The 27,862-nt window shown below is 38.8% G+C and overlaps 1 protein-coding gene across 1 annotated transcript; it reads left to right on the forward strand.

Annotated features, from left to right (window-relative positions):
- Positions 1-231: 231 nt before the first annotated feature.
- lgi1b (leucine-rich, glioma inactivated 1b) lies at positions 232-27,862 on the forward strand. Its single transcript, XM_043712465.2, has 8 exons — positions 232-621; positions 995-1,066; positions 11,625-11,696; positions 11,800-11,871; positions 17,558-17,629; positions 22,665-22,834; positions 26,459-26,623; positions 26,709-27,862. The coding sequence occupies exons 1-8, from the start codon at positions 437-439 to the stop codon at positions 27,527-27,529; spliced, it is 1,629 nt and encodes a 542-aa protein (XP_043568400.2). The 5' UTR covers positions 232-436; the 3' UTR covers positions 27,530-27,862.

Raw genomic sequence — 27,862 nt, forward strand, 5'->3', positions numbered from 1 at the left:
ATGAAAAAACAAAATATAGAAAGTATCTTCCAAGTTTTCAAATGAGCTTGAAGTTTTTCAGTTGCAATTACTGTGATCCATTCCAGAGTTTTGGACTGGCATAAAGGCTGGGGGTGGTTTGGATACTTACATTGGCTGAAAGAGGGCTTTTTTTTGGATGTTTACATAATTGGGTTTATATGTAAGGAATTGTGAATGGAAAGTTCCCGAGCCTACAAAGAGGGAACATTCCAATTGCATAATTCAAGCATCATAACAATGGAGAGAGAGTTAACATGAATTTAGTGTGTGCTGACTGAATTTTGTAACCACTACAGTTTGATCAAAACATTCAAAGGAAGAGTTGTTTTTTCCAGAAAGCAAGAAATAAAAAAACATCAAGAATTGTTTATGTTCAGAAAAAATTGGCAGCGTTACTGTGCTGAGTGGATTCATTATGGGAAATGCTAGGAAATCCGCAATAAGATTCACTCTCTTTTGGATACTGAGTCTGTTTTTTTTAAAAATATGTGCGCGAAGACCAGTAAAATGTCCTGAAAGTTGTATATGTACTGAAGAAACTGCCCAATGTGACAACAGAAAATCGATTCCTCAGAGATTTCCCCCAGAGGTAGCTCATTTGTAAGTACTATGTCCAGAACAATGTATTTTGTTATAATCTGAATGTAAAAAAGCTTACCAATATGTATATGTTTACGTATCTAAGCATGTAATTATCATGCAGTAAATGGACTGTTTTGGTGTTGGATATTATTTGTTTGGAAGAAACATCAAGTATACTGATACATTGTTTTATAAAGAAAATAACTATGTCATTACAATCAAGAGTTATTTTAAATCAATGAAAGTAATCAATATTGCAATTTTCAAATTCAACTTTGTTTAATATTATGTCAAATTTTGTTTTAAGCTAATATGGACCAGTCGAGTGAGATTTACTTGTTGCTGAATATCCTAGTTTGTTTTGATTCATGCAAGTACATTTTGTTTTCAGGTCATTCATGAAGTCTGGTTTCAGTGAAATTCCAGAAAGAAGCTTTGTGAATATAAAGTCCCTCCAGCTTCTGTGAGATCATGCTTATTTTGCATTTTCTGCTGTCATTCAGCAATGAATTATTGTGTTTTTTTGGGAATAAGAATTGATTATCTGATAACTGTTTAGCATTGCTGCAAAAAGAGATACTAGTGCTGAAGGCTGGGGCTAGATTGTTTTACTATTATTACTTAGGATCTGATAATGCTACTAAATGCTTTGCTGCCAGCATTGTACAGACCCAATGGATAATGTGAGGTTTGCTGTTTACTCAGTGAAGTTCTTGTGATTTTCTGGAAATGTCAGAGATGTGATAAGAGCAGAGTCCAGTGAATAATCAATTGCTGCCTATTATTTGTGAAACACTTTCTCTTTGTGAAGGTTTTAATAATCTTTAATATAAGATTATTAAAGGATTGGACACTCTGGAGGCAAGAAGCATGTTTCTGCTGATGGGTGAGTCCCAAACCAGAGACACAGTTTAAAAATAAGGGGTAGGCCACTTAGAACAGAGTTGAGGAGAAACTTCTTCACCCAGAGAGTGGTGGGTGTATGGAATGCTCTGCCCCAGAAGGCTGTGGAGGCCAAGTCTCTGGATACTTTCAAGAAAGAGTTGGATAGAGCTCTTAAGGATAATGGAATCAAGGGTTATGGGGATAAGGCAGGAACAGAATACTGATTGAGGATGATCAGCCATGATCATAATGAATGGTGGTGCTGGCTCGAAGGGCAGAATGGCCTACTCCTGCACCTATTGTCTATTGTTTTGTGTGTGGTGGAGAGAGGGACAGAGGTGGTAGAAGAGTTTCAGGGGAAATATGGACAAGCATGGAAGCTACATTTTAGATACAGCAATCAAGAATCTAGTTGTAGAGTAACTGTTAATGTTCCAGAATCCCTATTGATGGAGGATAGAACCGAAGCTAATCTTTACAATATTTATTTAGAGTCATTACAAGTGTTACCTTCCATAATAACGACCAATGTCAGTCTGTCTATTTCAAGGGGCACAAGGGAATCTCCAGCTAATGCCTGACTACTCACCAATAATAAATAGGCAATTAACAGATTCCTGTCCCTCTTGAAATAAAAATGAAACTTTATATGAAAAACCAACAATTCAAAATAAATTGAATGAAAAACCTTTATGTTCTACAAACAACATAATGTTGCAAACAGCCCTTTCTCAGACCCTTAACAATTTATTGGTGCATAAATTTATTTTTGTAAAACAGGGCGCTGATGATCCGCCTCCACCCAATTTAATCATTTATTTTCTCTACCCAGCATTTGTTTCAAGCCAGCAATGTTAATCTGAACCTTTCTTCGCTCTCACTTTTCATACAGTGTAGATTATTGCACAACAAATAGTATCCCACTCAATACATCTTCTCCTTTGGGTCCATCCATTGCGCAGAATCTCACTTGTTGATTAATAGCAGTTCTGAAGAAGATCACTGGATTTGAAACATTATCTCTGCTTTCTCTCTACAGATGCTGCCAGACCTGCTGAGTTTCTCCAGCAATTTATGTTTTTGTTTCAGAATTTCATATCTATGCCTCCACAAGAGTCAGTATTTCAGCATTCTCTAAAAGAATGGTAATTGTTATTTAAAGTTATTCCAAAGGATTGCTACTTAAAAGCTAAACTGATATATGTAAAAGCCTTACAAACCTGATTTCCAATTCTACATTCTATACTTTTTAATTTCTCAGATTTTGCAGTACCATCCTATAAGAAATCATCAGCATGCATTATGGAAATGCCTGAAAGATTTCATTTTATGATAGCAACAAAATATTTCAGAATTTGCTGTTAGTTGAACACAGTCTATTTTCTGCAAAAAGCTCTCACTAAACAATACCATACCTTGGCATCATTGAGATTAAAGGTAAAGTCGCCATAGTCCTATCAGACCATAAGACTGCTCTCTCATTAGAGAAAGAGATAACTTGTGTGGTTTAACCTGAGGTTCACCATGCCTCTGGTGAGGGGGGAGTTTGGGATGGAGACTCCTTCATGGTAATATCTGTTGATGGGGGAATTGAACCCTTGCTGTCTGCATCATTCTGCTTCGCAAACAAACTGTCCAGCAAACTAAGCCAACTAACTCCTTTACACAATGATATTTGTATGGTTCCTTAGATTTCCTTCTGGACCTGCTGCCAATTCCTGCAGAAACAGCAACACTTCTCCTTGAAAAGTATGGCCTGTCAGAAATGTCACTTTTATGTTGTTTGATACGAATGATCAAAAAGGATTTTTGAGATCACTTTACCAACTGTGGGAGAGTCCATGCTAACGTCTGTGTCATTTAGTAGCTCTTCAAAATTCCAAGCACCTCATATTACATTGATATATTGCTTTTTATGACTGCCAGTTATCTTAAGGCACTTTACACCAATGAAGTCCTTTTTGAAGTGTAATTACCGTTGTAATGCTTCAGAAATCCCATCTGCAATGATTTTATCAGTACAAATCCACTTGTATGGTACCTCTGAATGAACTCCCAACTCTCTCCAACTGTTTAATTAATTTTGTTTTGACTCTTTTATTAGTTTACTTCCAGCACTTCATGTTTGCAAGGAAGACTTATCGTTCTGTTCTGAAACTATTCTGTTTCTTCAGTTCATTGATCTGTTTAATCACCTCTTCTATCTGCACTTCCATATTTGTTTGGATTATGCCTACAGTATTTGAGATTCACACTACTGGAGATTTTTTTTCCACTAAAAGATCATTTTTGACTCAAGAGTGAGTTCTGGACCAATCCTTACACTGAGCATTTTTACTCTCCACTCTTGTCACACTTTCACATCATTCTAAATATTTAATTGATGTTTTAAGTTCCTAGAAAAAAAACAAAGAACTGCGGATGCTGGAATTCAGAAATTGCTGGAAAATCTCAGCAGGCCTGGCAGCATATGTCAACCTATTTTTTCTGCATAGATGCTGTCAAGCCTGCTGAGATTTTCCAGCAATTTCTGAATTCCAGCATCTGCAGTTCTTTGCCAGACTTACAGAGGATTTTCCAGCAATTTCTGCTTTTGTTTTAAACTTCTTAGTATCATTTTTCTAATAGTCCCCCAATTGTTGCATCTCTCTGGAACATATGTCATCTGAGGACACACTGTGGACAATTGACCTTTGTGTGTGATAGCTCTGTTAAGTGCTTTGATGACCCATGTTATCACTATCCTGCCTGTGATCTACAACTTATTTTCCTCAGAATTTACATCATAAAACACATGAGCGTTTAACAGATCATCTTTTTTCTAGGTTTCATCCAACAAGTCTAGTAGAAGGTCCAAGCCTTCATTATTATCCAATTGATGGGCATCTGTTTTTCAAACTACATACAGATTGTTTACATTTTTCAACAATACTGTTTCCTCTTTGATCGAAAATGATCTATGCTTACACAACCTCTTTGTTTTTCCAGTAGTCATATGGCTCAGTCTCTGAGGGCATCCAAGTGGAATCATAGCCTCATAGTACACACATGTTTTCTGCTGTTTTCCACAATGGATTTCAGTTTGAAAATTATTTTTAGGTTCCACTTATCACTGGGTTACCATGTTCATAATTTCTGAATACACATTGAGGGATCGAATAAGAGCCAATCTGTAGACATGTACATAAATATTTAAGTACAGAATTATACACACACACCTACTAACCCCAGTGCATCATTATTTCAAAGAGCCACCACACACTGCAGCACAGAGGAACTATAAAGAGGAGAGGAAAGTCACTTATACAGTGTATTAAAAAAGAATGGGCATCCAATGAACACAATCTGCCGATTTCTGAGCAACAAATCCAAACAAGCAGACAAAACTCGTCCAGAAACCCTAGCCACTCTCCCCTACATCAAAGACATCTCAAAAATGACTGCTGGACTACTCAGACTTCTTGGTGTCATGGTAGCCCACAAACCCACCAACACACTAAAACAGCAGCTGATGAACTTGAAAGATCCTGTACAGATATCAAACAAAATGCACATCATTTACAAAATATCTTGCAAGAACTGTAACAAACACTCCATTGGACAAACAGGCAAAAAACTAGCCACCATGATGCATGAACATTAACTAGCCACAAAAATATATGATCCACAATCACTAGTATCCTTACATACAGATGTGGAAGGATACCCCTTTGACTGGGACAACACATTCATCCGAGGACAAGCCAAACAGAGACATGCACGAGAATTCCCAGAAGCACGGCATTCCAACCAGAACTCTATCACAAACACATTGATTTGGACCCCATTTACCACCCTCTGAGAAAAAGAACAGGAAATTACATCACCACAGGAAATGACATCACCAACCCAAGGAAACCTGAACACATAAATAGAAAGGCGGTCATAATACAAGTGCTTCACCGGAGGCTCACTGATGATGTTACCCAGTATGGTGACAAAATGAACCTTCCAGCTCAGTGAGCAAACTTACATCAAACACTGTCATCAGTTTACATCTGCATCTATAGAAGTACAAATGAATTGTCCACTGTTTGCTTACAATTGAATGTTATTTAGCGGTTGGTGTACCAGCCAGGGTTTGAGGAACACAGCACATATCTTGTGTCCTGCCTCCTGTCTTCTTTTTCATGATCCAGCCACTTTGGAGCTACTGAAGTCGCACTAGTCTGTTTATGATATTTATTAGCCAGTGAGCACCAGTGAATGTCAACTGCTTGTCATTATATTTCAACCGCTGTATGTTTCCTGAAGACATTGATTGTAACTGTTGATAAATTATAAGGATTTTGTAGGCTTTTCTCTTTCAATTATCGTTTTGTGCATCATTCCCATACCTCCATCTTAATGTCTACATCTATCTTTCTATTATTATTATTATTCTATCAAGCACCTTCAGACATATTCTGAGTTAAAGGTGTGGCATTAATGCTAATTGTATGAAATAAATTCTTCACAATTTATTGTATTTAGCCATCTTGATATGCAGAACATTTACCAGAAATCCACCAAGTGTCTGCTATGGTTATTATCATCAAGGGTTTTGCTTTGTGAACCCGAGTGAGATTTCTCACACTATTCTGTGAAATTTTCCTTATTACCTATGCATCATGCTTGTTTGGTCTCCAGCTCGTCCTCTCGCCAGAAATACACACCCCTGCCAGAAGTCCTGGGATATCCAGTGCTGTCAGTCTGGTGCTGCTGTGCTTGATTCATTTATCTGAAGCATTGTCCTTAGGATGGCTGACAGAGGCAAGTTGGTACTCAGATTTGCTGACAGGAACATAGAGATTCTAGTGGATGGAGTGGTGCAGAGAAGGGCTTACTGGCAGAGGAGACCATGCCACCAGACCCTGTTAGCTTGGTCCAACCTTCCACCTGGATCAGTGCAATTTCCATTGTCCAGAGGAATGCCCAGCAATGCTGTAAAAAGATCAGCGACCTTCTGCGCTCCCTGAGGGTAAGTATAACCATCTTCTATCTGTTACCTTACACTTTATCTTTATAACTGCACCTACTTCCTATCAAAACTCATGGTGTACCACCTTCACTATTTTATGCAGCATCTTCCTTCAATCACTGCCCCCCTCCAGTTCTTCTGTGCTATTAACGCTGCATGCCCTCTTCATTGCCTACTCACTCACTCTGAACACCTCGCACTTTATCCCCTACCTATACTAGTACTACAAGCTAAGCCAAGCACTTTTGTTTCACTCAATCCCTCTCTTTGCCTCATTTCATGAGAAAATGGCCCACAGTAGGGCAGAAACAGCAATGATAGGTAGCAAGGTGCTCAACGTTTGTCTCTGCACCACATATGAAGAGAGGATCCTTGGCCTAGTTGGTGAGGACTGCGACTTTTCCTATGGTGATGCCAAAAACCTCCATATCCCAGCAGCTAAGTAAGAATCATTGTACATTGTTTGCTGCTGTTTCACTACTGTCACAGTGAATGTACTCAACATGCCTGAACTTCTTTCCCCTTTTCTATGATGCATTTCCTCTTTTGTCTCTTGCAGGTATAAGCAGCATTAGCATAATCTTAGCAGTCAAGAGGACAGCTGCACAAGTCATCTTCTTCAGGAGTTAGTTGGTTTAGTTTGCACCCTCTGGCATGCAAACAACTGACTGCCTTCACGGACAGCTGGTGGCTGCCATGGAGTGCCAGGTCCAGCATTCTCAGTATGTGCTGGATATATGCACTTCATTGCTCTAAGAAGGCTACAGGAAAGAAGGGGTCTCTAGCTCACTTCCACAATTACCAAGGTGGTGCCAATAGGCACCAGCAGGAGGTGAAGCCACATACAGTGTCCCCTAACCCCAGAAGTCTCATTTCAGGACACTGCGGTGTGAGCCAGGACTTCTACCCTCCACACTGCCTTCGACCCTCATCTTCTGGGAGTTCAAGTCAAGTAGGGTTCATGCCTCTGGGCAATTCACCTAAATATATCTGGGCCACAAATGCCCAGGACCACCTGACTAACGCTCTCAAGTCAGCAGGCTCCATGTTAGGGCAGGCTCCATCTATCCCAGCTGCAGACCCTGGTTTGTAACAAAATGTAGTGGTAGAAAAAAGAAGATGACGACCTGAGGAGATATAGGTGGCGTGAATGAAAAGTCATTGTAACTATGCTCCCACATCTGTAAATATATGTTCACTTTTCATCATCAGCTGTATGAATGAACTTTGTTTTAGCTGCAACTACAAGAGTATCTGACACAAGTCATCCTTAGTGGTACATGATGTTTTATTGTCCAAGGTGTCAAGTGAGCAGCTCCTGTGCTATGTGAAGGCTCAGGACCTTGGAAGCGGTTGCTGTTTTGGCAACTAGGTTGAATCTTTCCAGGCAGCAACAATGTTTATGCACAATAGCCTTTGGTTGGATTAATTTGTAATGTTGTTTTGTATCGTACAGAGTGCCTGGGGTAAGGATTATACTCTATACAGTGGGTCAGTGTGTACGTTGCATATGCAGAACAACCTCGATTATCTGAACGAGACAGACGGGGAGTATTTTGTTCGGATAACTGATCTGATTGTTAACAAGGAAAGCATTTACAGCACTTTGAGATCATGTTTGGATAATCCGAAATTCAGATTATTGATATTTGGATAACCGAAGTTGTTCTGTGCAGCATTTTGTGATCGCAGATGTCTTTCACCTGTACTGTGTGTGTCTGTTTAATACTGTTGCCCTTTGAAGAGCCTCATATCACATGAAAGTGCAGCCCCCTCCCGCACAGAATGAAACACAAACCTCACCTACTCCAAGTGTGGCAGTAGCCATCTTCAACGCCTTTGTGCACTTGCTATTTGGATGAAGATAGAGTGGTCTACTTCACAGAGTGAATCACAGACTCAGCCTCTCCGTTTAGGTGATTCCCCCAACCTCTCATACTACCCCTTGTTAACCCCAAAAGCTTTGATATTCCCCACATTCTCATCCAACCCATTTATTTAACTCTTCATTTCCCTACTTTACCCCTGAGCCCCAGGCATACCACACCATCGTGTTGGGCATAGTAATACACTGTCCCTCAATTGAAGCCAAGGTTGTGTAGATATTTTAAGAATCTCCTTCCACATTAGCCCTACCTCTTCTATGCTCAATTGTCTCTCCACCCTACATCCCACTCCACCCTCCATTATTTGATGATTTTGCTCCCTTTACATTTGTTCTCCCCTCTGCATCCCAACATGCTGCCTCCAGTTCTTGCAGTTGAGTTCCCCAGCTTCTCTACTGCAGCAGTGCCCCTTGATAACCTGTACACTTGACATTTAGTGGGCAGAACTTCAGGACTGACCATGGTTCACCCACTTGACTGACTGGGATGTACAGCCCCATCTGATGTCTAACCAGCCCCATTACTGAACTGCGTGCAATTCCTTGACTGATTGCTGTGAGGGCCTGGACTGATTGATCTGGTTCCATATTACTGACTGTGACCCACTCCCTGGACTGTGGTGATATGGATTCCTGACCATGATCACAACAAGCAGCCACTTGACTCTGTCCAAGCCCCTGGACTGGTAGCCAACACTGCCATTGACTTACTGAGTCTGGACTCCCTGAATAAAGGCTGCTTTCCTTGAATTGACTAAGGATTACTCCCTATTGACATTGAGCCATGGCTATTTGGTTAGTGTTGAAGCAATGTATTTGCTATGTACATCACTGGCTCAGGGTGTAGGTGTGAGATTCACATGGTACAAGGACAAACAGCAACATGTCCCCCCATTGACTGATCAGTGCTGATAACTATGACAAGCTCGTAAAAACATACTACTGCAAATGCTGGAGATCTGAAATTAAACAGAAAATACTGGAGAAACTCAGCAAGTCTGGCAGCAACTGTGGAGAAAGAAGCAGAATTCATGTTTGGAGTCCAGTATGATTCTTTTCAGTATGACATTACAAGTGGATAAGCAATTTGCAAATAAAGATTACATTGCAGCAGCTCACCAAAGGGGTGCCCATGCCAGAGCCCAGTCCAGCAATTGTACCTGCTCTGTTCCAGGCCTCCAGCCTGTTCTCAGCTGCTTAAAGGTAAGTTTTCTCTGGGTTAGTACTGCTGCCTCACAGCTCTAGTGTCCCAGATTCGATTCCAGCCTCGGGCGACTGTCTGTATAGAGTTTGCACATTCTCCCCGTGTCTGTGTGGGTTTCCTCCGAGTGCTCCGGTTTCCTCCCACAGTCCAAAGATGTGCAGGTTAGGTGAATTGGCCACGCTAAATTGCCCATAGTGTCAGGTGCATTAGTCAGAGGGAAATGGGTCTGGCTGGGTTACTCTTCAGAGGGTTGGTGTGGACTGGTTGGGCCGAAGGGCCTGTTTCCACGTTGTAGGGAATCTAAAACTCACTTCCCTGCGACTGCCTCTGCCCCGGGATTCACATCCCCAAGACGGGCTCCACTCTGGAACTCACTTCCCCACGATGGCGTCTTCTCTGGGCTCGCTTCCCCACAACAGCCTCCGCCCCGGGGCTTGTCAGCGCCAGCCTCTGGTCCGGAGTCTCCCTCTGAGTAAGTCCAAGTCAAAAGTTGAAAAAAAACACAGATTAGGAGAAAAGAGAGAAGAAAAAGGGCGGAGCAGAGGAACTCCAGTGGGAGCATCTTACTCTGCTGCCATCTATTGACTGCTTTTCAAGATGGAGACCCAGAGGAGCATGCAGCAAGCTGAAATTGCCAGATACCTGCTCTGACTAGCATTTTGGGAATTGTCACCATCTAGTTTCTATTAGATGGGAAAAGTGAAACTATGTATAAATAATTTGAGATTCAAATAATACTGAAATGCTAATACATGCAAATAGGCCTCTTGCTGCTCACTATTACATTCCTGCCCAGTGTTCAACAACTCAGTTGGTAAATGAGATGTTTTGCTCTCAAGATCAAGAATCTTATTTCTTCCAACGTCACCTTATTTTCCCAATCGCATTACCAATGCCCTCTGTTAAAGTGCTTGGGAGATTCTGCTCAATGTTTTAGCAATGGAATAATTGAAATGTAGGTAACTTTAATGAACCCATGCCATCAAGACATTCACATTAATTTGTAATCACATCACTCATACATTTCACATGCTATTCATCCAGTTGTTCTGAGATTTCTTAAGACTTATGCATTTGATCAATAGTGGAGATACTTTAAATTTAATTTTATTGGGGTCAAACAACGTTTACATCAAATAGTTTGGATATGCAAATTTGATTTTAATGTTTTGATGCAAATAATGTTGTTCTTGCACAAAAATGTATAATGCTACAATTTCTAGATTCTAGTCAATATCAAAGAAAGCATTGTAGACTGGAAGTGTACAATGGATCTAGTGATGCTGAACCTTCAGTTGGAAAGCCAAAAAGTAGCAACAGCTGCTAATTTAGGCTCCATTCAACTCTGCTCTTGATGTGAGCTGAATGAATAAGCATGAAATGCCTTGAGGGTGAGAGAAGATAATTCTACCTGGCTGGTCCTAAATGTGTTTTAACTGATCTGGATACATGCTTCACATTTGCTGCGGTAGTGTATGGCTCAGTGAATAAATAATGCACATGTTTCAAGGACAACAATCACAAAATTTAAACAAATTAATACCATCAAAAAGTTTAAGATTTGCATACAGTATTTTTATGCTGTTTCAGACATTTGGTCAGGGAACACTGATACACTGTCATATTTCATAAGATTGACTGTTTTGTCCATTTTGACTTGGTCTTGGTGTAGCTCTGAACTAAGAATAAATTTTTTTTGAAAGCCTGTCACAGGATTGGCTAGACCAGTAATTTTTGCTCATCCCTAATTACTCATGTGAAGGTGATTGTGAGCTACTTTCTTGAACTTCTGCAGTTCAACTGGGAATACGTACACCCACAGTTCTGTTGGGAGGGGAGTTCAAGGATTTTGATTCTGAGACAATGAAGGAATGATAGTACAGTTCCATGTCAAAGTAATATGTATCTTAGAGGATGGTGGTGGTGTTCCCATGCACATGGCTGCCCTTTTAATTGGTAGACGTCATGTGTTTGAAAAATATGAATGATATTAAGCTTAAAATTGTGTACAGTTTTATGAACTTTAATCAATTGTTAACTTTTGACAGTTTGTTTACTTCGAACACATTTTATTCAATTGCTGATGATGCATTCAAGGGCCTTGATCATCTGAAATATCTGTAAGTAGATGTTAAATCTTCCTTCTGGAATGGAAATTGGACATCTTGCAATAGTATGATCGTTTGTGTGATCAAAATGGTATAACACAGTTTTTTTTTCCAGTTTTATAGAAAATAATAAAATCCAGTCTATTTCAAGGCATGCTTTCCGAGGCCTCAAGACAGTTTCCCATTTGTAAGTATGTTACTGTTACTTAATTTGTAAATCTTTTCCCATGTAACATTGATTCTTATATTTATAATACAGTGGTGCCTTGGAATCCGACTTTAATTCGTTCCAGGAGGCTGTTCGGATTGCGAAAAGTTTGGATTCCGAAACTATTTTCCCCATAAGAAATAATGGAAAGTGAATTAATCTGTTTCTGGACCCCCCCAAAAAAATTTTCAAAACACTTTTAACTGCTAATACACATGGTTAAGGTAAAATAAGATGAGTAAATGACCTAAATATCAAGTAATTCTAATAAAAGCAAGAAATAAATGTACTAACATGAAAATAACTTAATTTACCTTAGTGAGGAGTGCTAATGATGAATGCACTTATTTGCTTCACTGCTCTTCTTGGGTGCCATGGTGAATGCACAAGGGTGATAATTAAAAAAACCAGCACAAATCAAGGTGAAAACATGAGGTAAACTAGTGATGGACACACGAGAGATGCTTTCACGACTACTTCCCGGGACGAACTGAACAAACAATGTGCGACCTGAACGGTTCGTGGTATTTGGATTCTGAAAATGTGTTCAGATTTTAGGGCAAAATTTTCTCAAAATAATTGTTCGGATTCCAAGTTGTTCGAACAATAGGGCATTCGGATTCTGGGGTCACCACTGTAATTAGATAATCATTGCAATCATTAGGTGAATGTTTCACCTTCACTTAACAATTTACATTAAATTATGTACAATGTTGTGAGAACGTGCTGAATAGTTCCTTCCTTTCACCTAATAATCTGTAGATATATAATTGCATTGATTGAGCCCTTAAATCTAATATATTAGCATAAAATTGACTATAGCAGGTAGCAATGAACTGCTTTGGCCACATTAATCAACTTGCTACTTCTAATGCTACTGACTTCAGAGAAAGGATATTAATTATTGAATTAAGGAGCTTTGATCCAGTTTTATTTTCTGTTGAACATTGTGCCCTCATTTATTTAGTATAACTTATTTACAACACAGATCTGTTGGCATACAGTGAATAATAAAGCAAGAACCATGAAATAATACCTGACACATGAGTAATCAACATTGAAGAAAAATAGAATTACAAAGCTAACTCTAAAAAATGTTACCTTTCTCATTGTCCCCACCTCTGGGTATGAGGCAGCAGGCTGTAAAATTAGACAATAGATTTGTTTTTACTCTAAATAAGCAGTTCAATACAAACAGTGTTCATGTGAGACAACCTGAAGCAGAATGTGAAGGGAAAATGGCAAGTTGTAGGGAGATAGTGGAATGTCCATTCAAAGGCCAAAGCTAATCCATTGATTCAAGTCTCACCATGGTAGTTCATCAACTTTACAATCAAATAAAAGTTCTGTAATGCACATCTAGTCCTGGTAATGGTGATTAAACAATAATTAAAACCAATGCACATTAGGGAAGGAAATCTATCATCCTTAATGGGTCTAGCCTACCTATGACTTCAGGTCCATTTAATAGGTAGGATGGGAGGGTGTATTGGTTACATCTTCTCCTCCCTTTACAGAAATGGCACCCTACACACTAAACAAGTAGGGAATGAGACTTTTACCCTTAGTGGGTAACTCCACTCCTGATCTCCCCAAATTGGTGGCAACTCTATCCTTGCTAGATTACAATCCTTCATCAGTACATCGTAATCTTTTCCAGTAGTTCTTTATAAAATATGTTGTGAAGGCTTTCCGGAAATTATGGTGTATAAAATTTACATGTCTCCTTGGTGCAACTCCCATCTCTTAAACAGTAGGTCATTGGGTATAAATCCCAAACCAGATTTTCAGCATATAATTTAGCCTGGGTCTTCAGTACAGTACTGAAGCGCTCATGATTTGGAGATGCCAGTGTTGAACGGGGGTGTACAAAATAAAAAATCACACAACACCTGGTTATATTCCAAAAGGTTTAATTGGAAGCACTAGTTTTCGGAGCACTGCTCCTTCATCAGGTGGTTGTGGAGGACACAATTGTAAGACACAGAATTTATAGCAAAAGTTTACAGTGTGATGTAACTGAAGTTATACTTTGAAAAATACCTTGATTGTTTGTGCTTCCAATTAAACCTGTTGGACTATAACCTGGTGTTGTGTGATTTTTAACTTTGTACTGAAGCAGCACTGCATTGTTGAGGCTACCAGCTTTTGGTTAAGACATTAAGCCATGTCATGGAATAAAATAGCTCTCATAATACTGCATGTGTGGCAGCGGATTGCTGACAGATATCTAGCATTTAGGGATCAGTCTGTTAATCTGGTAAGTGAGCACATGTCAAAGATAGAAGCTGGAGCTGGTCTGACTTCCACATAGGTTTATTCACAATATCTCAGTTTAAGTGTAGACTACCTTTCATTTTAACATACCAGTCTCTCCCAGGTTGAAGCTGTTCCCAATATATGTGCCCTAATCTTTTCCCACTTGCAGTGAAATTGCGATGAGTTAAATTCAGCTAACCCAAAACACTGATTGTGGTGAAGTTGTCAGCTTTTCCTGCTGGCAGAATAGGAAATTTAGCATTAAAGTTACTTGTAATAAGGTGAATTTCCAGACTGGTGACTCCAGATTAGCCAAATGCTCAGACATATTTGATAAGACTGTGCCAGCCAAATGAAGCAGCGTTAGGCCTTACTGGAGTGTGAAATCACAGGCAAGTCTGTAGCAGTGGCTGCAAAATGGTCTTGCTCATGTCCTGAATGAGTCTGCACCAAAAGACAGTTGTAATGTAGCTACCACTGGACTGTTTGCTCTCTTTTACCAAATCACTCCTTAATATTTAAATATATAATGTGTAGTTGTGAAAATCAATGGAAGAAATGTATCCCTGCTTTTGTCTACACCAGAATGCTTAGTCCTGATAAGGTGCCATTTCTTGTAACAGGAAAGTCCAAGAAGTCAAGATGCATTGCATATGGTCAGGACACTATTCACACAGTATGAGGCTTACAAAATAGCCTGGATGACCTCTCAAATTTTTGATGTGTGAATCAGCAAAAATGTGCCAACAGAGAAAGAAAGGAAGAATATTACCCTGATAATCCTGAAGAGCTCATTAATGCCTGCCTTCTCACCTGCCTGTTTCTGTAGCTGGAGAGGCTGGAGAGTTGCTCTGGGATTTAACACTGCAGCACAGATAAATAGAAACCATGTTTGTCTGCCTTGCTGACATTTTATTCTCATCTGACGACAGCACACTAAACAGAACAATATTACTGAGTTTATCCAGAGCTTAAATCCCAGCTTTTTTTTCAGTGCCTTTTACTATTACAAGATCAGGCCATTGTGAAATTTGATCAAAAGTAAATGCATTTTTCTCATATTTACTTTATTGATAGGTTTGAATTTGTTCTCATTTGACATTGTGCATGTTGTAGGTATATCAGGTTACTTAGGGGCTTCTTCATGTATCTCGATGCTCTGCTTAGCATAGATTTATGCTGGAGCACTTATGATTCAACTTATTGCCATTTTATTTAATACCAGCTGCAGTTAATCACAACTACAGCATGCACATGTCCACATGCAATTGACACAGCAATTACCATGTTAGCACAGTTCACTGATGAAGTGTCCCCGATTGCTGCCTAATTCATCCATTCACTGTCATCTGTTGGTTTATTTATATTCAATTGCATTATTTCGCAACTGACCATATGCAGTCTGTGATCATGTTTTATCTGATATCAGCATGTTTCTGAAGTCAAAAAATGATGTATTCATTGCATTATAACAAAACAAAAATCCTAAGATTTTGACCTTAAATACAAATGGGCAAATCATCTAACATTTAGAGTAGGATTTGCAAGCTGTGTATAATTAAAGTGTAAATTAGAAATCAATACCCTCTGACTCAGCTCACTATCATCTCTTGGAACTGCTACGTTAGTTTGAGTACAAGTTCAACTGATGAGAATAGTTTCTGCTGCATTTACTGTATGTAACATCCTAAACAAAATCCATTAAGCAGTGTCTGCATAATGATTAATGCTCATGAGGAGGCAGCTGAATGTTGAAATGTGCACTAAATCAAATTAACAATCTCACTTTTATAGAACATGACTCAGATTACCCAATGTACTTGATATATAGTGTCATGATAGTACCCCCTTGTGACTTGAACTGGATAGTCACGTCTTTTATAAGTGAAGTTCTTCGAACTTAGGTTCTGTTTTGGTCCAATAAGTTGCTTCACTCCAAAAAGCTACAATACAGCATCTGAACAATTTATTTTAAAATAATTGTACAAAAAAAGAGCAACCTTACTTTGTTACAGCAATGAGTTGTCTGAGTTAGACATGTTTACTTCGCAACCTGAACTTCTCTCAGCATTTGCTGCTTGATGGTCTCATTGCACTCTGTTTCAAAATCTTACTAACTCCACCACTATTAACTCACTGTTCACAACCAGAAAAGGTGTCAAAGGTGTCACAGTTTCTTGAAATGGTTTTTGATGGTCCAGGTACACATCTGTGTTGCTTGTTATTTACATCTTATGGGGAAAACAACATCAATGTAAGCTCATTAAAGTCTTAGTTGCAATCTAAGGTCCTTTTGCCATAGCATATCAAGAAACTGAAAACAGGGTAAAACTCTCTTAAGCACCAGAAAATGTTGACATGAAACGCAAATACGTATTTAAAGTATAGCCTTTAATGGCAATTGTACTGACATACCCCTAATCTATTACACTGAATGAAAGTGCACTTTATGTCATGTCACATTTGAACAGTTAACATAGAATTCCTACAATGTTGGCCAACAACTCCACACTGACTCTCTGAAGAGCATCCCAATCAGACTCACCCTCCCAGCCTATCCCTGTAACTCTACATTTATTGTGGGAGGAAACTGGAGCACTTGAAGGAAACCCCACATACACAGTGAGAATATTAAAACTTCACACAGTCACCCAGGCTGGAATTGAAGTTGGGTTCTGGCACTGTGAGGCAGCAGTGCTAACCAGTGAGGCACCATGTTATGTAATATACTTTTACAAATGTTCTGAATAATGAATATTTTTGTAAAAATGTTTTAATTGCTTATTTTTAAGAACCTTTTTTAAAAAGTTCATAAATGCACTTAAAGAACTTTGAAACTGCTTTTCAAGATCCAATATTAAGAATGTGTCTAGTCAAAAATGGTTTTGACCATAACAGTGAACCTCTTCTTTGCATTCTGAGTGACCAAATGTGGTGTTATTGATCACATGACTATTAAGTAAACAGTTAAACAAGTAACAAAGAAGATAGCTAATAAAATCCTGCACCGCAACTAGGTTCCAAAGTTGGTAAAAGTAAGTCTAACTTTGCTGAAGTAATACTTAGCATTTCAAATTTAAGGATCCAGTTAATTTGAAGGCCTAGATTCCTGTTTTACTTAATATTGAATTTATGAGAGGTAAGTTAAAAATATTAGTTGCTGAGTTGTAATAAATTTCATATTTTTAAAAAACAAGTGTACAATAAAAACAAAATACCAACTACTGTTTCAAAAAAAAATTAAAGCATTAGAATGAGAAACAGGATGGGTTAGGGTATCATTCATACATGCTCCTTTCTGTCTTGAGTCATCTTAATAAGTATCAAAGAGAAATTGTTGGGGTAAAAGTTTAAGAATTATTAATTACTAATATTATTGCCTTTCATTTTTATTTGCTTTCAACAGAAGTTTGGCAAATAACAACCTTCAAACCCTTCCTAAAGACTTATTCAAAGGCCTGGAATCATTAACCAATATGTAAGCGAGTTATTTGCCCTTCAGAATACTTTGAGTCGTCTTTTTATGCTGTAAGATGTAGATAAATAATCTTTGTACAACAAGAAACTTCCAGTATATAGGTATTATATGTGTTGCTGAAGTGAGTTTACTCAATTAATACGCTAAAATTGGTCTTTTTTTATGTTATCACTATACTAAGTGGAGCCTTATTCTTGAGAGAGAAAAATCATATGCATGAAGAGCTTACTATAGATTTTTGACATTTAGATTGAAGGTTTTCTTATTCAAAGAATACTTGAGTGTACCTTATTGAGTTTTTGTAAGATCTCATGTAACCAGCAGATTCAAGTAACCAGCAACCCTATTTTCCATACATGCAAGATAATGGGGAGTTTATTGCATATGTTTATCAGTAGGTGTAAATATATTTGTTCTGACTCAGTTGTGCTACCGAAAATCCTCAGATACAAGTGATCTATAAAGCCCTGACACTTGCAGATCTCCAGTAAAGAAAGGTTTTGCATAGATGCATTAAGGACTCAGAAAATTAATTGAAGTGCTAGACTTCAATGAGGCCTAACTGCAAAATTCAAAAAAAGTACAAAAAATGTCAAGCAATAATGTAAACACTTACCTCTACGTAACAGCATCGCTGCACACTTGACTTTTGAGTATTTCCCTCTGCTTAATGTCTATTGCTGTTCTTTTCTCAATAGGGTTTACTGTTGTCACCTCCAAAGCAATATTTAAATCTGTTAGCCTAGGCTCAAGTTTGGACAGACTTCAATACTAAAAGCAAAATGTAACCCTTCCTTCTTTGACTGCCTCAACAGAATTCAAGCTGTCACCAAATTCTAAACTTTCCACCTGGTTTACGGAGCACTCAATTACTCCAAACCTGTGATTACACTCTAAGATTTAGCAGAAATAATTTATTATCCAATTTTTTAGCCATATCTAAATTACAGTTACTCAGTAAGCTTCCAGTTCATGATAATGGTTGATTTAATAATTTACAGCTGATTTACTGCTATTTGCTAACTGTTAAACTGTTGACTGCAATTAACTTGCTTGAATCTTTGAAGAGGTAACAAGCAGGGTTGATGAAGATAATACGTTTGATGTACAAAGTTAAAAAATCACACAACACCAGGTTATAGCACACTAGCTTTTGGAGCGACGATCCTTCATCAGGTGATAGTGGGGGGCTCGATCGTAACATAGAATTTATAGCAAAAATTTACAGTGTGATGTAACTGAAATTATACATTGAAAAATTGATTGTCTGTTAAGCCTTTCATCTGTTAGAATACAGTGATAGTTTTACTTCTTTCATGTGTAAATCACAAAACCTTTCTTTTAAAAGTTGCATTCTCGCGTTAGCTGTTAACAATGGTGATAGCTAGACAATATGTTGAAGGTGTTGGCCCCCTGTGTTTTTAGATTAGATTAGATTACATTACATTGTGGAAACAGGCCCTTCAGCCCAACAAGTCCACACCGACCCGCCGAAGCACAACCCACCTGTACCCCTACATTTACCCCTTACCTAACACTACGGGCAATTTAGCATAGCCATTCACCTGACCTACACATCTTTGGACTGTGGGAGGAAACCGGAGCACCTGGAGGAAACCCACGCAGACACGGGGAGAATGTGCAAACTCCACACAGTCAGTCGCCTGAGGCAGGAATTGAACCCAGGTCTCTGGCGCTGTGAGGCAGCAGTGCTAACCACTGTGCCACCGTGCCACTGTGTTCTCTGTCTGTGCCATGATGTTTAGATTGATTCTAATCTAAAAAGTGAGATAACAGAGTTTTACATAAATTCATGCAGTTTTTGAGCTCAGAGTTCTACATGAATGCATGCAGTTTTTGAGCAAAGTACAATGTAACTCTGCAAGTACAAATTCACCCCACAAAATTTGTGTGTGCATGTGGGTCTTTGTGCAAACTCCACACAGACAGTCTGTCTGACAGTTGCCCAAGACGGGGATCGAACCCAGGTCCCTGGCGCTGTGATGTAGCAGTGCTAACCTCTGAGCCACTGTGCCATGGTGGGAGATGACTCTAGTCAGCAGTAAAATATCAATACATTAGGAGTGAAGAAAAGTGGCAAATGAAATATAGAAAAATGTAAAATTTTACACCTTGAGAAGATAAACAAGACAAGAAAATTAATAAAAATGTTAGGATAGTGGGAAATGTAGAGAAACAGAAGAATTTTGGAGTACATGTCCACCTTTGCCTGAAAATAAAATAAGTAGAGTATAAGAACATGAACATTATGCTAGAACAGCTTTAAATACTAATTAGACTGCAGCTAGAATATAATGTACTGTTCTGCACCACATTACAGGAAGTTGCAATAGCGAAGGTACAGAGAAAATGTATAAGATGTTTCCAGAATTGGGGCTTTTTAGCAATAAATAAAGACAAGTAAGGATAAGTATCAATATAAAGAGAAGGCAAGTTATGTCATGAAGAATGACAGTTAAAGATGACTGACCATTAACTGCCAAGCTTTGTTTCATTTTTTTTAAGTCAGGAAGGTTGATTTTGATTGGTCAAGGCGTGAGCCTGAGAAATGTGTGTACATGTTCTTTTTGTCTGCCAAAAATAGATTTCATTACATTCAAGTGTTCTAACTGAAGCCAAACTGTCAATGGAAAACCAGATATCTGCATAATTTGTCACACACTCAGGATTCCTTCGCAACTTTTGTCCAAACACAGAATGACATCTTGTGACGGACACTATTTTGTAAGCATGGATTTGTTGGGAATAGTTAGGACCTTGCTTGTTTTGATCATTGAAAAGATATACAGTTTGATATGATCCACCAGTCTCTGAGACATATGTCCTACATACCTAGTATCACACCAGCACCGAATATCATAAACCACATTGCTCATTTGTGTGATATGAGAATTTCTTTTAACTTGCTAGCACTCCTGCATAGTAGCAGTATGAAACAGTTAGCTTCACCTTCTCTTGGGAAATATGACAGGGCAAGTGACTGAGGTGTCAGTGGGGGAGCACTTGGGGGCCAGTGATCATAATTCTATTAGTTTTAAAATACTTATGGAAAAGCATAGACCTGGTGTAAAAGTTAAAGTTCTAAATTGGAATTAGGCAAGAACTTTCAAAAGTTGATTGAGAAAGGTTATTCCCAGGTAACTGGTTGGAAAATGGAAGTGCTTCCAAAATGAGATAACAAGAGTTCAGAGACAGTATGTACCTGTTAGTGCAAAGGTCAAAGCTGGTAGCTCGAGAGAATGCTGGGTGACTAGAGAAATTGAGGCGCTGGTCAAGAAAAAGAAGGAGGCATATGTCAGCTATGCACAGCAGGAATCAAGTGAATCCCTAGAAGAGGATAAGAGCAATAGGAACATACTTAAGAGGGAAAACAGGATGGCAAAAAGGGGACATGAGTAATCGTTGGCAAATAAAGTTAAGGAGCATTCAAAGAGTTTCTACAAATACATTAAGGGCAAAAGAGTAACTAGGGAGAGAATAAAGTCTCCTCAAGATCAACAAAGCCATCTATGTGTAGAACCACAGGAGATAGGTGAGTATTTCACGTCAGTATTTACTGTGGAGAGGGAGATGGAAGCTAGAGAACTTTGGGGAAACAAATATCTTGAAAAGTGTCCATATTACAAATGAGGAGGTGCTGTGGTTTTTAAAACGCATAAACGTGGATAAATCCCTAGGACCTAATAGGTGTATCCCAGAACTTTATGGGAAGCTAGGGAAGAGATTGCTGGGCCCCTTGCTGAGATATGTATATGATTGCTAGCTGTGGGTGAGGTCCCGAATACTGGAGGTTGGCTAATGTGGTGACATTATTTAAGAAAGGTGGTAAGGAAAGGTCAGGGAACTATAGACTGGTGAGTCTGACATCAGTGATTGCTATGTTGTTGGAGTGGAGTCTGATGGACAGGATTTACATGCATTTGGAAAGGCAAGTACCAATTAGGGATAGTCAATGTAGCTTTGTCCATGGGAAATTCTGTCTCACTAACTTAATTGAGTTTTTTTGAAGAAGTGACAAAGAAGATAGATGAAGATGGAATGATAGACATTATCTGTATGAACTTCAGCTAGGCATTCAACAAGGTTCCACATGGTAGACTAGTTAACAAGGTGAGATCACACAGAATCCAGGAGGTGATAACCAATTAGATACAAAATTGGCTTGAAGGTAGGAGACACAGGGTAGGTAGGAGACACAGGGTGGTAGGTGAGGGTTGTTTCTTGGACTAGAGTAGCACCCTGACTTAATCATATACATCACTGGATATTTCATTATCACTGCGTGAAAACTTAGAACTCGCTCAATATCAGTCCTGGCTGCTGTTGCGCCTCATTGCTGAGATCCGAGAGCTGGGTGAACAATGTGAGCTAGGATAACAAAAGAGACCTGCATCAACCCCATCACTTTCAGCTTACCATCTCCAGCAATGAAAAACTCAACAGATTACTGAGAGGAGTCACAATAGCCCTGCACAAATTCTTTGAGGTTCATATCAAAAGGAGGGGAAAGTGGGAAGAATGATTGGAGGAGAGTTGTTGGGGAGAAAGTATGAAGGGGAGCTGAGAGCTGAGGGGGTGTGTAGAGCTGAGTAGAAATCTGGAATTAAACCTGGCCTAACGTCAACTAGGTCAATTCTTTAAAAATCCACCATGTTCACTGATGTTCTTTTGTGATGGAAATCTCCCATCCTTACCTGGCCTACCTATATGTGAATCCAGACGCACAGCAAGAGGCTGGCTGTGCTGCCTTCTGAAATGGCCCTAGCAAGTCACCCCGATCAAGTGACAATTATGATTGGGTAATAAGTACTGGCCAGCCAGGGATGCCAACATTCCATGAACGAATAAAAATAAATAGCATTTAATTACTTCTCAACTGATCAAGCTTTTGATTTAGTTGATTACTAATGATTTCAGTTAAACGTTTTGACTGTTCTAAAGGAAAATAAGTGCTTGCAATTGATGTGCTTTGGAAGTTGTGTGATTTGTAACCAAGTAATTTTTTTTTTCACAGAGATCTTAGAGGCAACTCTTTCCACTGTGATTGCAAACTGAAATGGTTGGTAGGATGGTTAATTTCCACCAACGCAACAACTGATCCGATTTATTGTGCAAGTCCAGGAAAGTATAATGAAACAAAAATAAGCCACCTTCCACTGAAAGAATTTGACTGCCTGACTGCAGGTGAATCAATAAGTTAAAATTTACATCATAGATGTGCTGGTTTTTGAATTTACGTCTTTGATTTACCCACTGCTCCAAACATTAACAAACTTCAGGCAAAGTTGTTGGGTCAAAAATGGATTGTGAACTTTTATATTCGCTTCCCCTCTACTATCTATCTACAGATATCTTCGGTTGGCTTCCATTGAAATTTCTTCTGATGGGAATACAAAGTTAAAAATCACACAACACCAGGTTATAGTCCAACAGGTTTAATTGGAAGCACTAGCTTTTGGAGCGCTGCTCCTCACAACCACCTGATGAAGGAGCAGCGCTCCCAAAGCTAGTGCTTCCAAATAAACCTGTTGGACTATAACTTGGTGTTGTGTGATTTTTAACTTTGTACGCCCCAGTCCAACACCGGCACCTCCTAATTATGACTTCTGATGGGAGGCAGGCTTGTTTGGGTTGTTGATGCCTTCCTGATAATTATTAATGGTGACATACGATTAATCAACAGAATACGCTTCAATCTGATTTTCATATTTTCCTCACTCCTGCGGTCCTAGATAAGGCAGGCATTTTATTTATATTATTAAGCAATTTGTTGTTCTCATTTTTCCATTTTGATTCACTTTGTTAACTTTAATTAATTTCATTTTAAACATCTGTTCAAATTAGACTAAACCTTGCCCAAATATTCTCGTGCCCTTACCTGTTTTGGAGTTATCCCCGGGGTTCAAACATGTCTAGTCCTACATATTCTGATGAAGGGCTTTTGCCTGAAGTGTTGATTTTCTGCTCCTCGGATGCTGCCTGACCTGCTGTGCTTTTCCAGCACCACTCTAATCTTGACTCTGATCTCCAGCATCTGCAGTACTCACTTTTACTTAGTCATACGTTTAGGTTAGGCTGCTTTGGAAAAACAGTTGTTTCATGATGCATGTTTTCACTTTTTATTCCAATACCCTTTACAAATCTGTTGTGTTCTACCCTAGGGAGGACATTCTTGAGCCATTTACTGTGGAAGAGTATCTAAAGAAGTTTATTCTTGTATTCTCATGACTTTTATCTTCACAGTATCTTCTTCTAGATGGGCTGTACCTAAGACTAAAAACTCTTACCTGCTTTTTATGATCGTGGTGCGGGTTAGGTTAACCACACACATCAGTTGTGGGTAATCCATTTGGATGGCAGTCCGTTATTCACAGCTGCCTGGCCCCAGTCAAGCATGTCTGCATCTATGCTCTCCAGAGTCTAACATTCTTAAAACAAATGTTTATGTTTTAAATTAGGATTTATTTTGATTTTGTTCATATATATTGCATTTCTAAACCAAATTCTCATCTTTAGGACTGCAGTTGGGTTTTTTTTGGTAGACAATACCAAGACCAACAATTTGCATTTATGTTGGGCCTTCAATGCAGTAAATTGTTACAACATGCATTATCAACTAAATTTGTATGGAGATGTTAGGGGATAGGTTTGGTTCAAGAAATATTTTTCTTCAGAAATGTCTTAAAAGAGGTAAGAAAGCTAAAGAAACATTGAGATCCAGTGAGGGAATTCCAGAGCGTAGGACCTTAGCAGCTGAAGGCAATGCCATCCAAGTTCGAGCAAATAACATCAGGAATTCGCAAGACTCTGGATTTGGAAGAGTGCACATATCCAGAAGGTGGGAAGGCTGGAGGTGATTGCTGAGGCATGGAGGGGTCCACTGAGGAATTTGAAACCCATAATGAGCTTTTTAAATTGAACATTGCTTAAATTGTTCCCAATATAAGGGTTATTAGTGAAACCTTACCAGAAAATGTTAATGTTGATTCTGTATTTGATGGTGTCCCAAATATGTCAGTGCATCATTTGAAAACAAATGGTGTAATTTGATAAGAATCTTGATCGCAGACTAAGCAATAGGTACTGACTCTTCCAGAATGACCAACTCTTGGAAGATTTAGAGGCACACTTCACCAGATGAGTAGGGATGGAGAAGGTGATATGTAAATAGCCAACAATGTAAGCAGTAGCATGTATATGGTAACACTGGGAGAAAGGGCTGAAAATGTGTTGCTGGAAAAGCCCAGCAGGTCAAGCAGCATCCAAGGAGCAGGAGAATCGATGTTTCGGGCATGAGCCCTTCTTCAGCCCAAAACGTCGATTCTCCTGCTCCTTGGATGCTGCCTGACCTGCTGCGCTTTTCCAGCAACACATTTTCAGCTCTGACCTCCAGCATCTGCAGTCCTCACTTTCTCCTAGAACACTGGGAGAAATAAGAGTTCATTAAAATACGTAATGAAAAACAAAAGCAAGTAACTTACCAACTTGCCAGGGCTCCAAGGTTCAACAACATCTCCAAAGAGTGACCTCTATCATCTGGAAGGGCAACAGCAATGGATACATGAGAACACCATCACCTGCAAGTTCCCCTCCAAGCTACTCATCATCCTGACGTGGGAATATGTCACCATTCGTTCACTGTACCTGGATCAAAAATGTGAAACTCCCTCTCTAACAGCTGCTCTCCTGAAGTACCTAACGGTTGAGATTCTGAAGCTGGAGCGCAACACAACCCAGGACAAGATGAAGACCTTTATCAACTCCACCACTTGTGGCTCACCATCTGCTATGATAAGGAGTACAGTATGTAAAATAGGTTAAACAATCATACATCTCATGACACTACAGCTCAGATTTAGAAAAATATCTGAGATTTACTGAAAATGCTTGGCAAGCTTGAACACTTCTAAACTGAGGACTTGTTTGGTGCTTTTGTTTCAGCTTAGTTTCTTTTCAGTTGATTTGCTTTGATTTCAGTTGAATTCTGTTTGCCACTTTAAGGAAAGATTTGCTATTGATGTGGTTTAAGTGCTGTGTGATTTCCATTCACATTCATTGGTTTTGATGGATCATTATGAGATGTCAAATAACGATGGCTGAATGCTTTGGAACTCTGATCATTGAAAATAAGTGTGATCAAACACTGTTGAGCAAGAATGATGTCAAGGTTTTCTGGGAGGGACGTGACTTGCCACAAGGTGGGACATGGGCTTCAGTTTAGAATGACTGAAAGATTACAGATGGTAGAATGTGGGAGGGCAGACCGGAACAGTCATACATGGAGGTAACAAACGTGTGTGTTTCAGTGCTACTTAACCTGAAGCAGGGTTGGAGTCCGATAATGTAACAGCTGTGCAAATGGGATGTCTCAGCGATGGTGAAATTGTGATTGGATGCTTATCTCAGGTCAAGTATGACATAAAGGTTACAATGTTCTGGTTCAGCCTCAGATGTTTGCCAGGAGTGGGCCTGGAGTCAGTGGTTAGAGAATGGAGTTTGTAACGGCAATTATATAGTTTTTGTATGATACCTATAGCTTCTTTCCCCCAGTGGTTCATTCCCTAGTGCCTATTGATGCTTTCCTAATGCCTCACAGTTCCTTCCCTTAGGGCCCGTTGGTTGCAGCAATACAAAGACTTATTTCTTTAAGAGTTTAACTTCAGTCGTCCTTAATATTTTAAGTGAATGAACAAGTTAAGGGCAGAAATCTAGAAAAGCTCATTTTCCCTGACCTAGCTCCACTCATGTGTGAGTAATTAAATTGTGATGAATAGTTATACTTAATTCTTGTCTTTTTCTTTTTCATAGATTTTGTTGTTTACCAGACCTTGAAATTTCAGTCCTTGTCAATTGAAAGCTTCACTTACATGAATGATATTTATGTAGCAATTGCCCAACCTGTGGCTGGAAACTGTGGCATCCTTGAATGGGATCATGTCGAAATGGTTTTCAGGAATTTTGACAACATTACTGGTATGAATGTCTCTGACTTAAAGTAGAAAATATCATTGCTGTCTTTATATGCATTGTTTCTGATTTTATTTGGTTCTTTACACAGGCACTTCGACAGTATTCTGTAAACCTTTGATCATTGAGGGTCAGCTGTTTGTAGTTGTTGCCCGGCTTTTCGGTGGCTCTCACATTTACAAAAGGGATATTTCTGCCAACAAGTTTATTAAAATCCAGGATATAGATACTTCAAAAATCAGAAAGCCAAATGACATTGAATCATTTCAAATAGAAGGAGAATGGTTTTTCATTATTGCTGACAGCTCCAAGGGTGGGACGACTACAATATATAAATGGAATGGAAATGGATTTTACTCTCATCAATCATTGCATCATTGGTACAGAGATATAGATGTGGAGTACTTTGAAATATCTAACAAGCCACATTTAATCTTAATAAGTCTTTTCCAACGTCCTGTGATCTATCAGTGGAACAAAGGGAGGAAAGAATTTGTTTGGCGTATTGATATCCCTGAGACAGATAATGTATATGCAGTCAAACATTTTAAAATCAGAGATAATTTATATATTTGTTTAACAAAATTCCTTGGTGACTCCACAATAATGAAATGGAATGTCTCCATGTTTGTGGAAGTACAGACATTTCCATCACGGGGATCCATGGTATTGCAGCCTCTTAAATTAAATAAATGGCAATACGCCATTCTGGGAAATGACTATTCATTTACTGAGATTTTTCAATGGGACACAGCCAAAGGAAAATTTATGAAATTTAATGAAGTCATCATCCAGGCTCCAAGGGCATTCACTGCTGTATTGGCTGATAACCGTGAGTTTTTGTTTGCTTCAAGTTTTAAAGGAAATACGCAAATATATGAACATATTATAATCGACACAAGTGGAACATAAGAATGCTGACTTTAATGTAGTTACATTATCAGAAAAATACTTCTTCAAACAACAGTGAATACATAAATATATCTGGATATGATAACGAAGGCCATACGTGACTTTGTATTGCTGTATTTTATAATGAAGGCTGTTTTTAATTAATATTACAAGAAGAACAATACTCCATGTTATTTCCCATTAATCTTTTATTGAGGTAACATGTACAATTAATACAAACTGATTCTTATTGAATTAACGTGCACTTACTCAGTTGGCACTTTTATGCAAAATCTGACAATAGGCAGATGAAATTTGTTAAGGATAACTAATAAACTTTTGATGTCAAATAAA

The sequence above is a fragment of the Chiloscyllium plagiosum genome, unplaced genomic scaffold, assembly GCF_037043375.1.
Source record: "Chiloscyllium plagiosum isolate Xiang-an unplaced genomic scaffold, Cpla_swu_hap1 HiC_scaffold_22, whole genome shotgun sequence".
Taxonomy (NCBI): Eukaryota; Metazoa; Chordata; class Chondrichthyes; order Orectolobiformes; family Hemiscylliidae; genus Chiloscyllium; species Chiloscyllium plagiosum.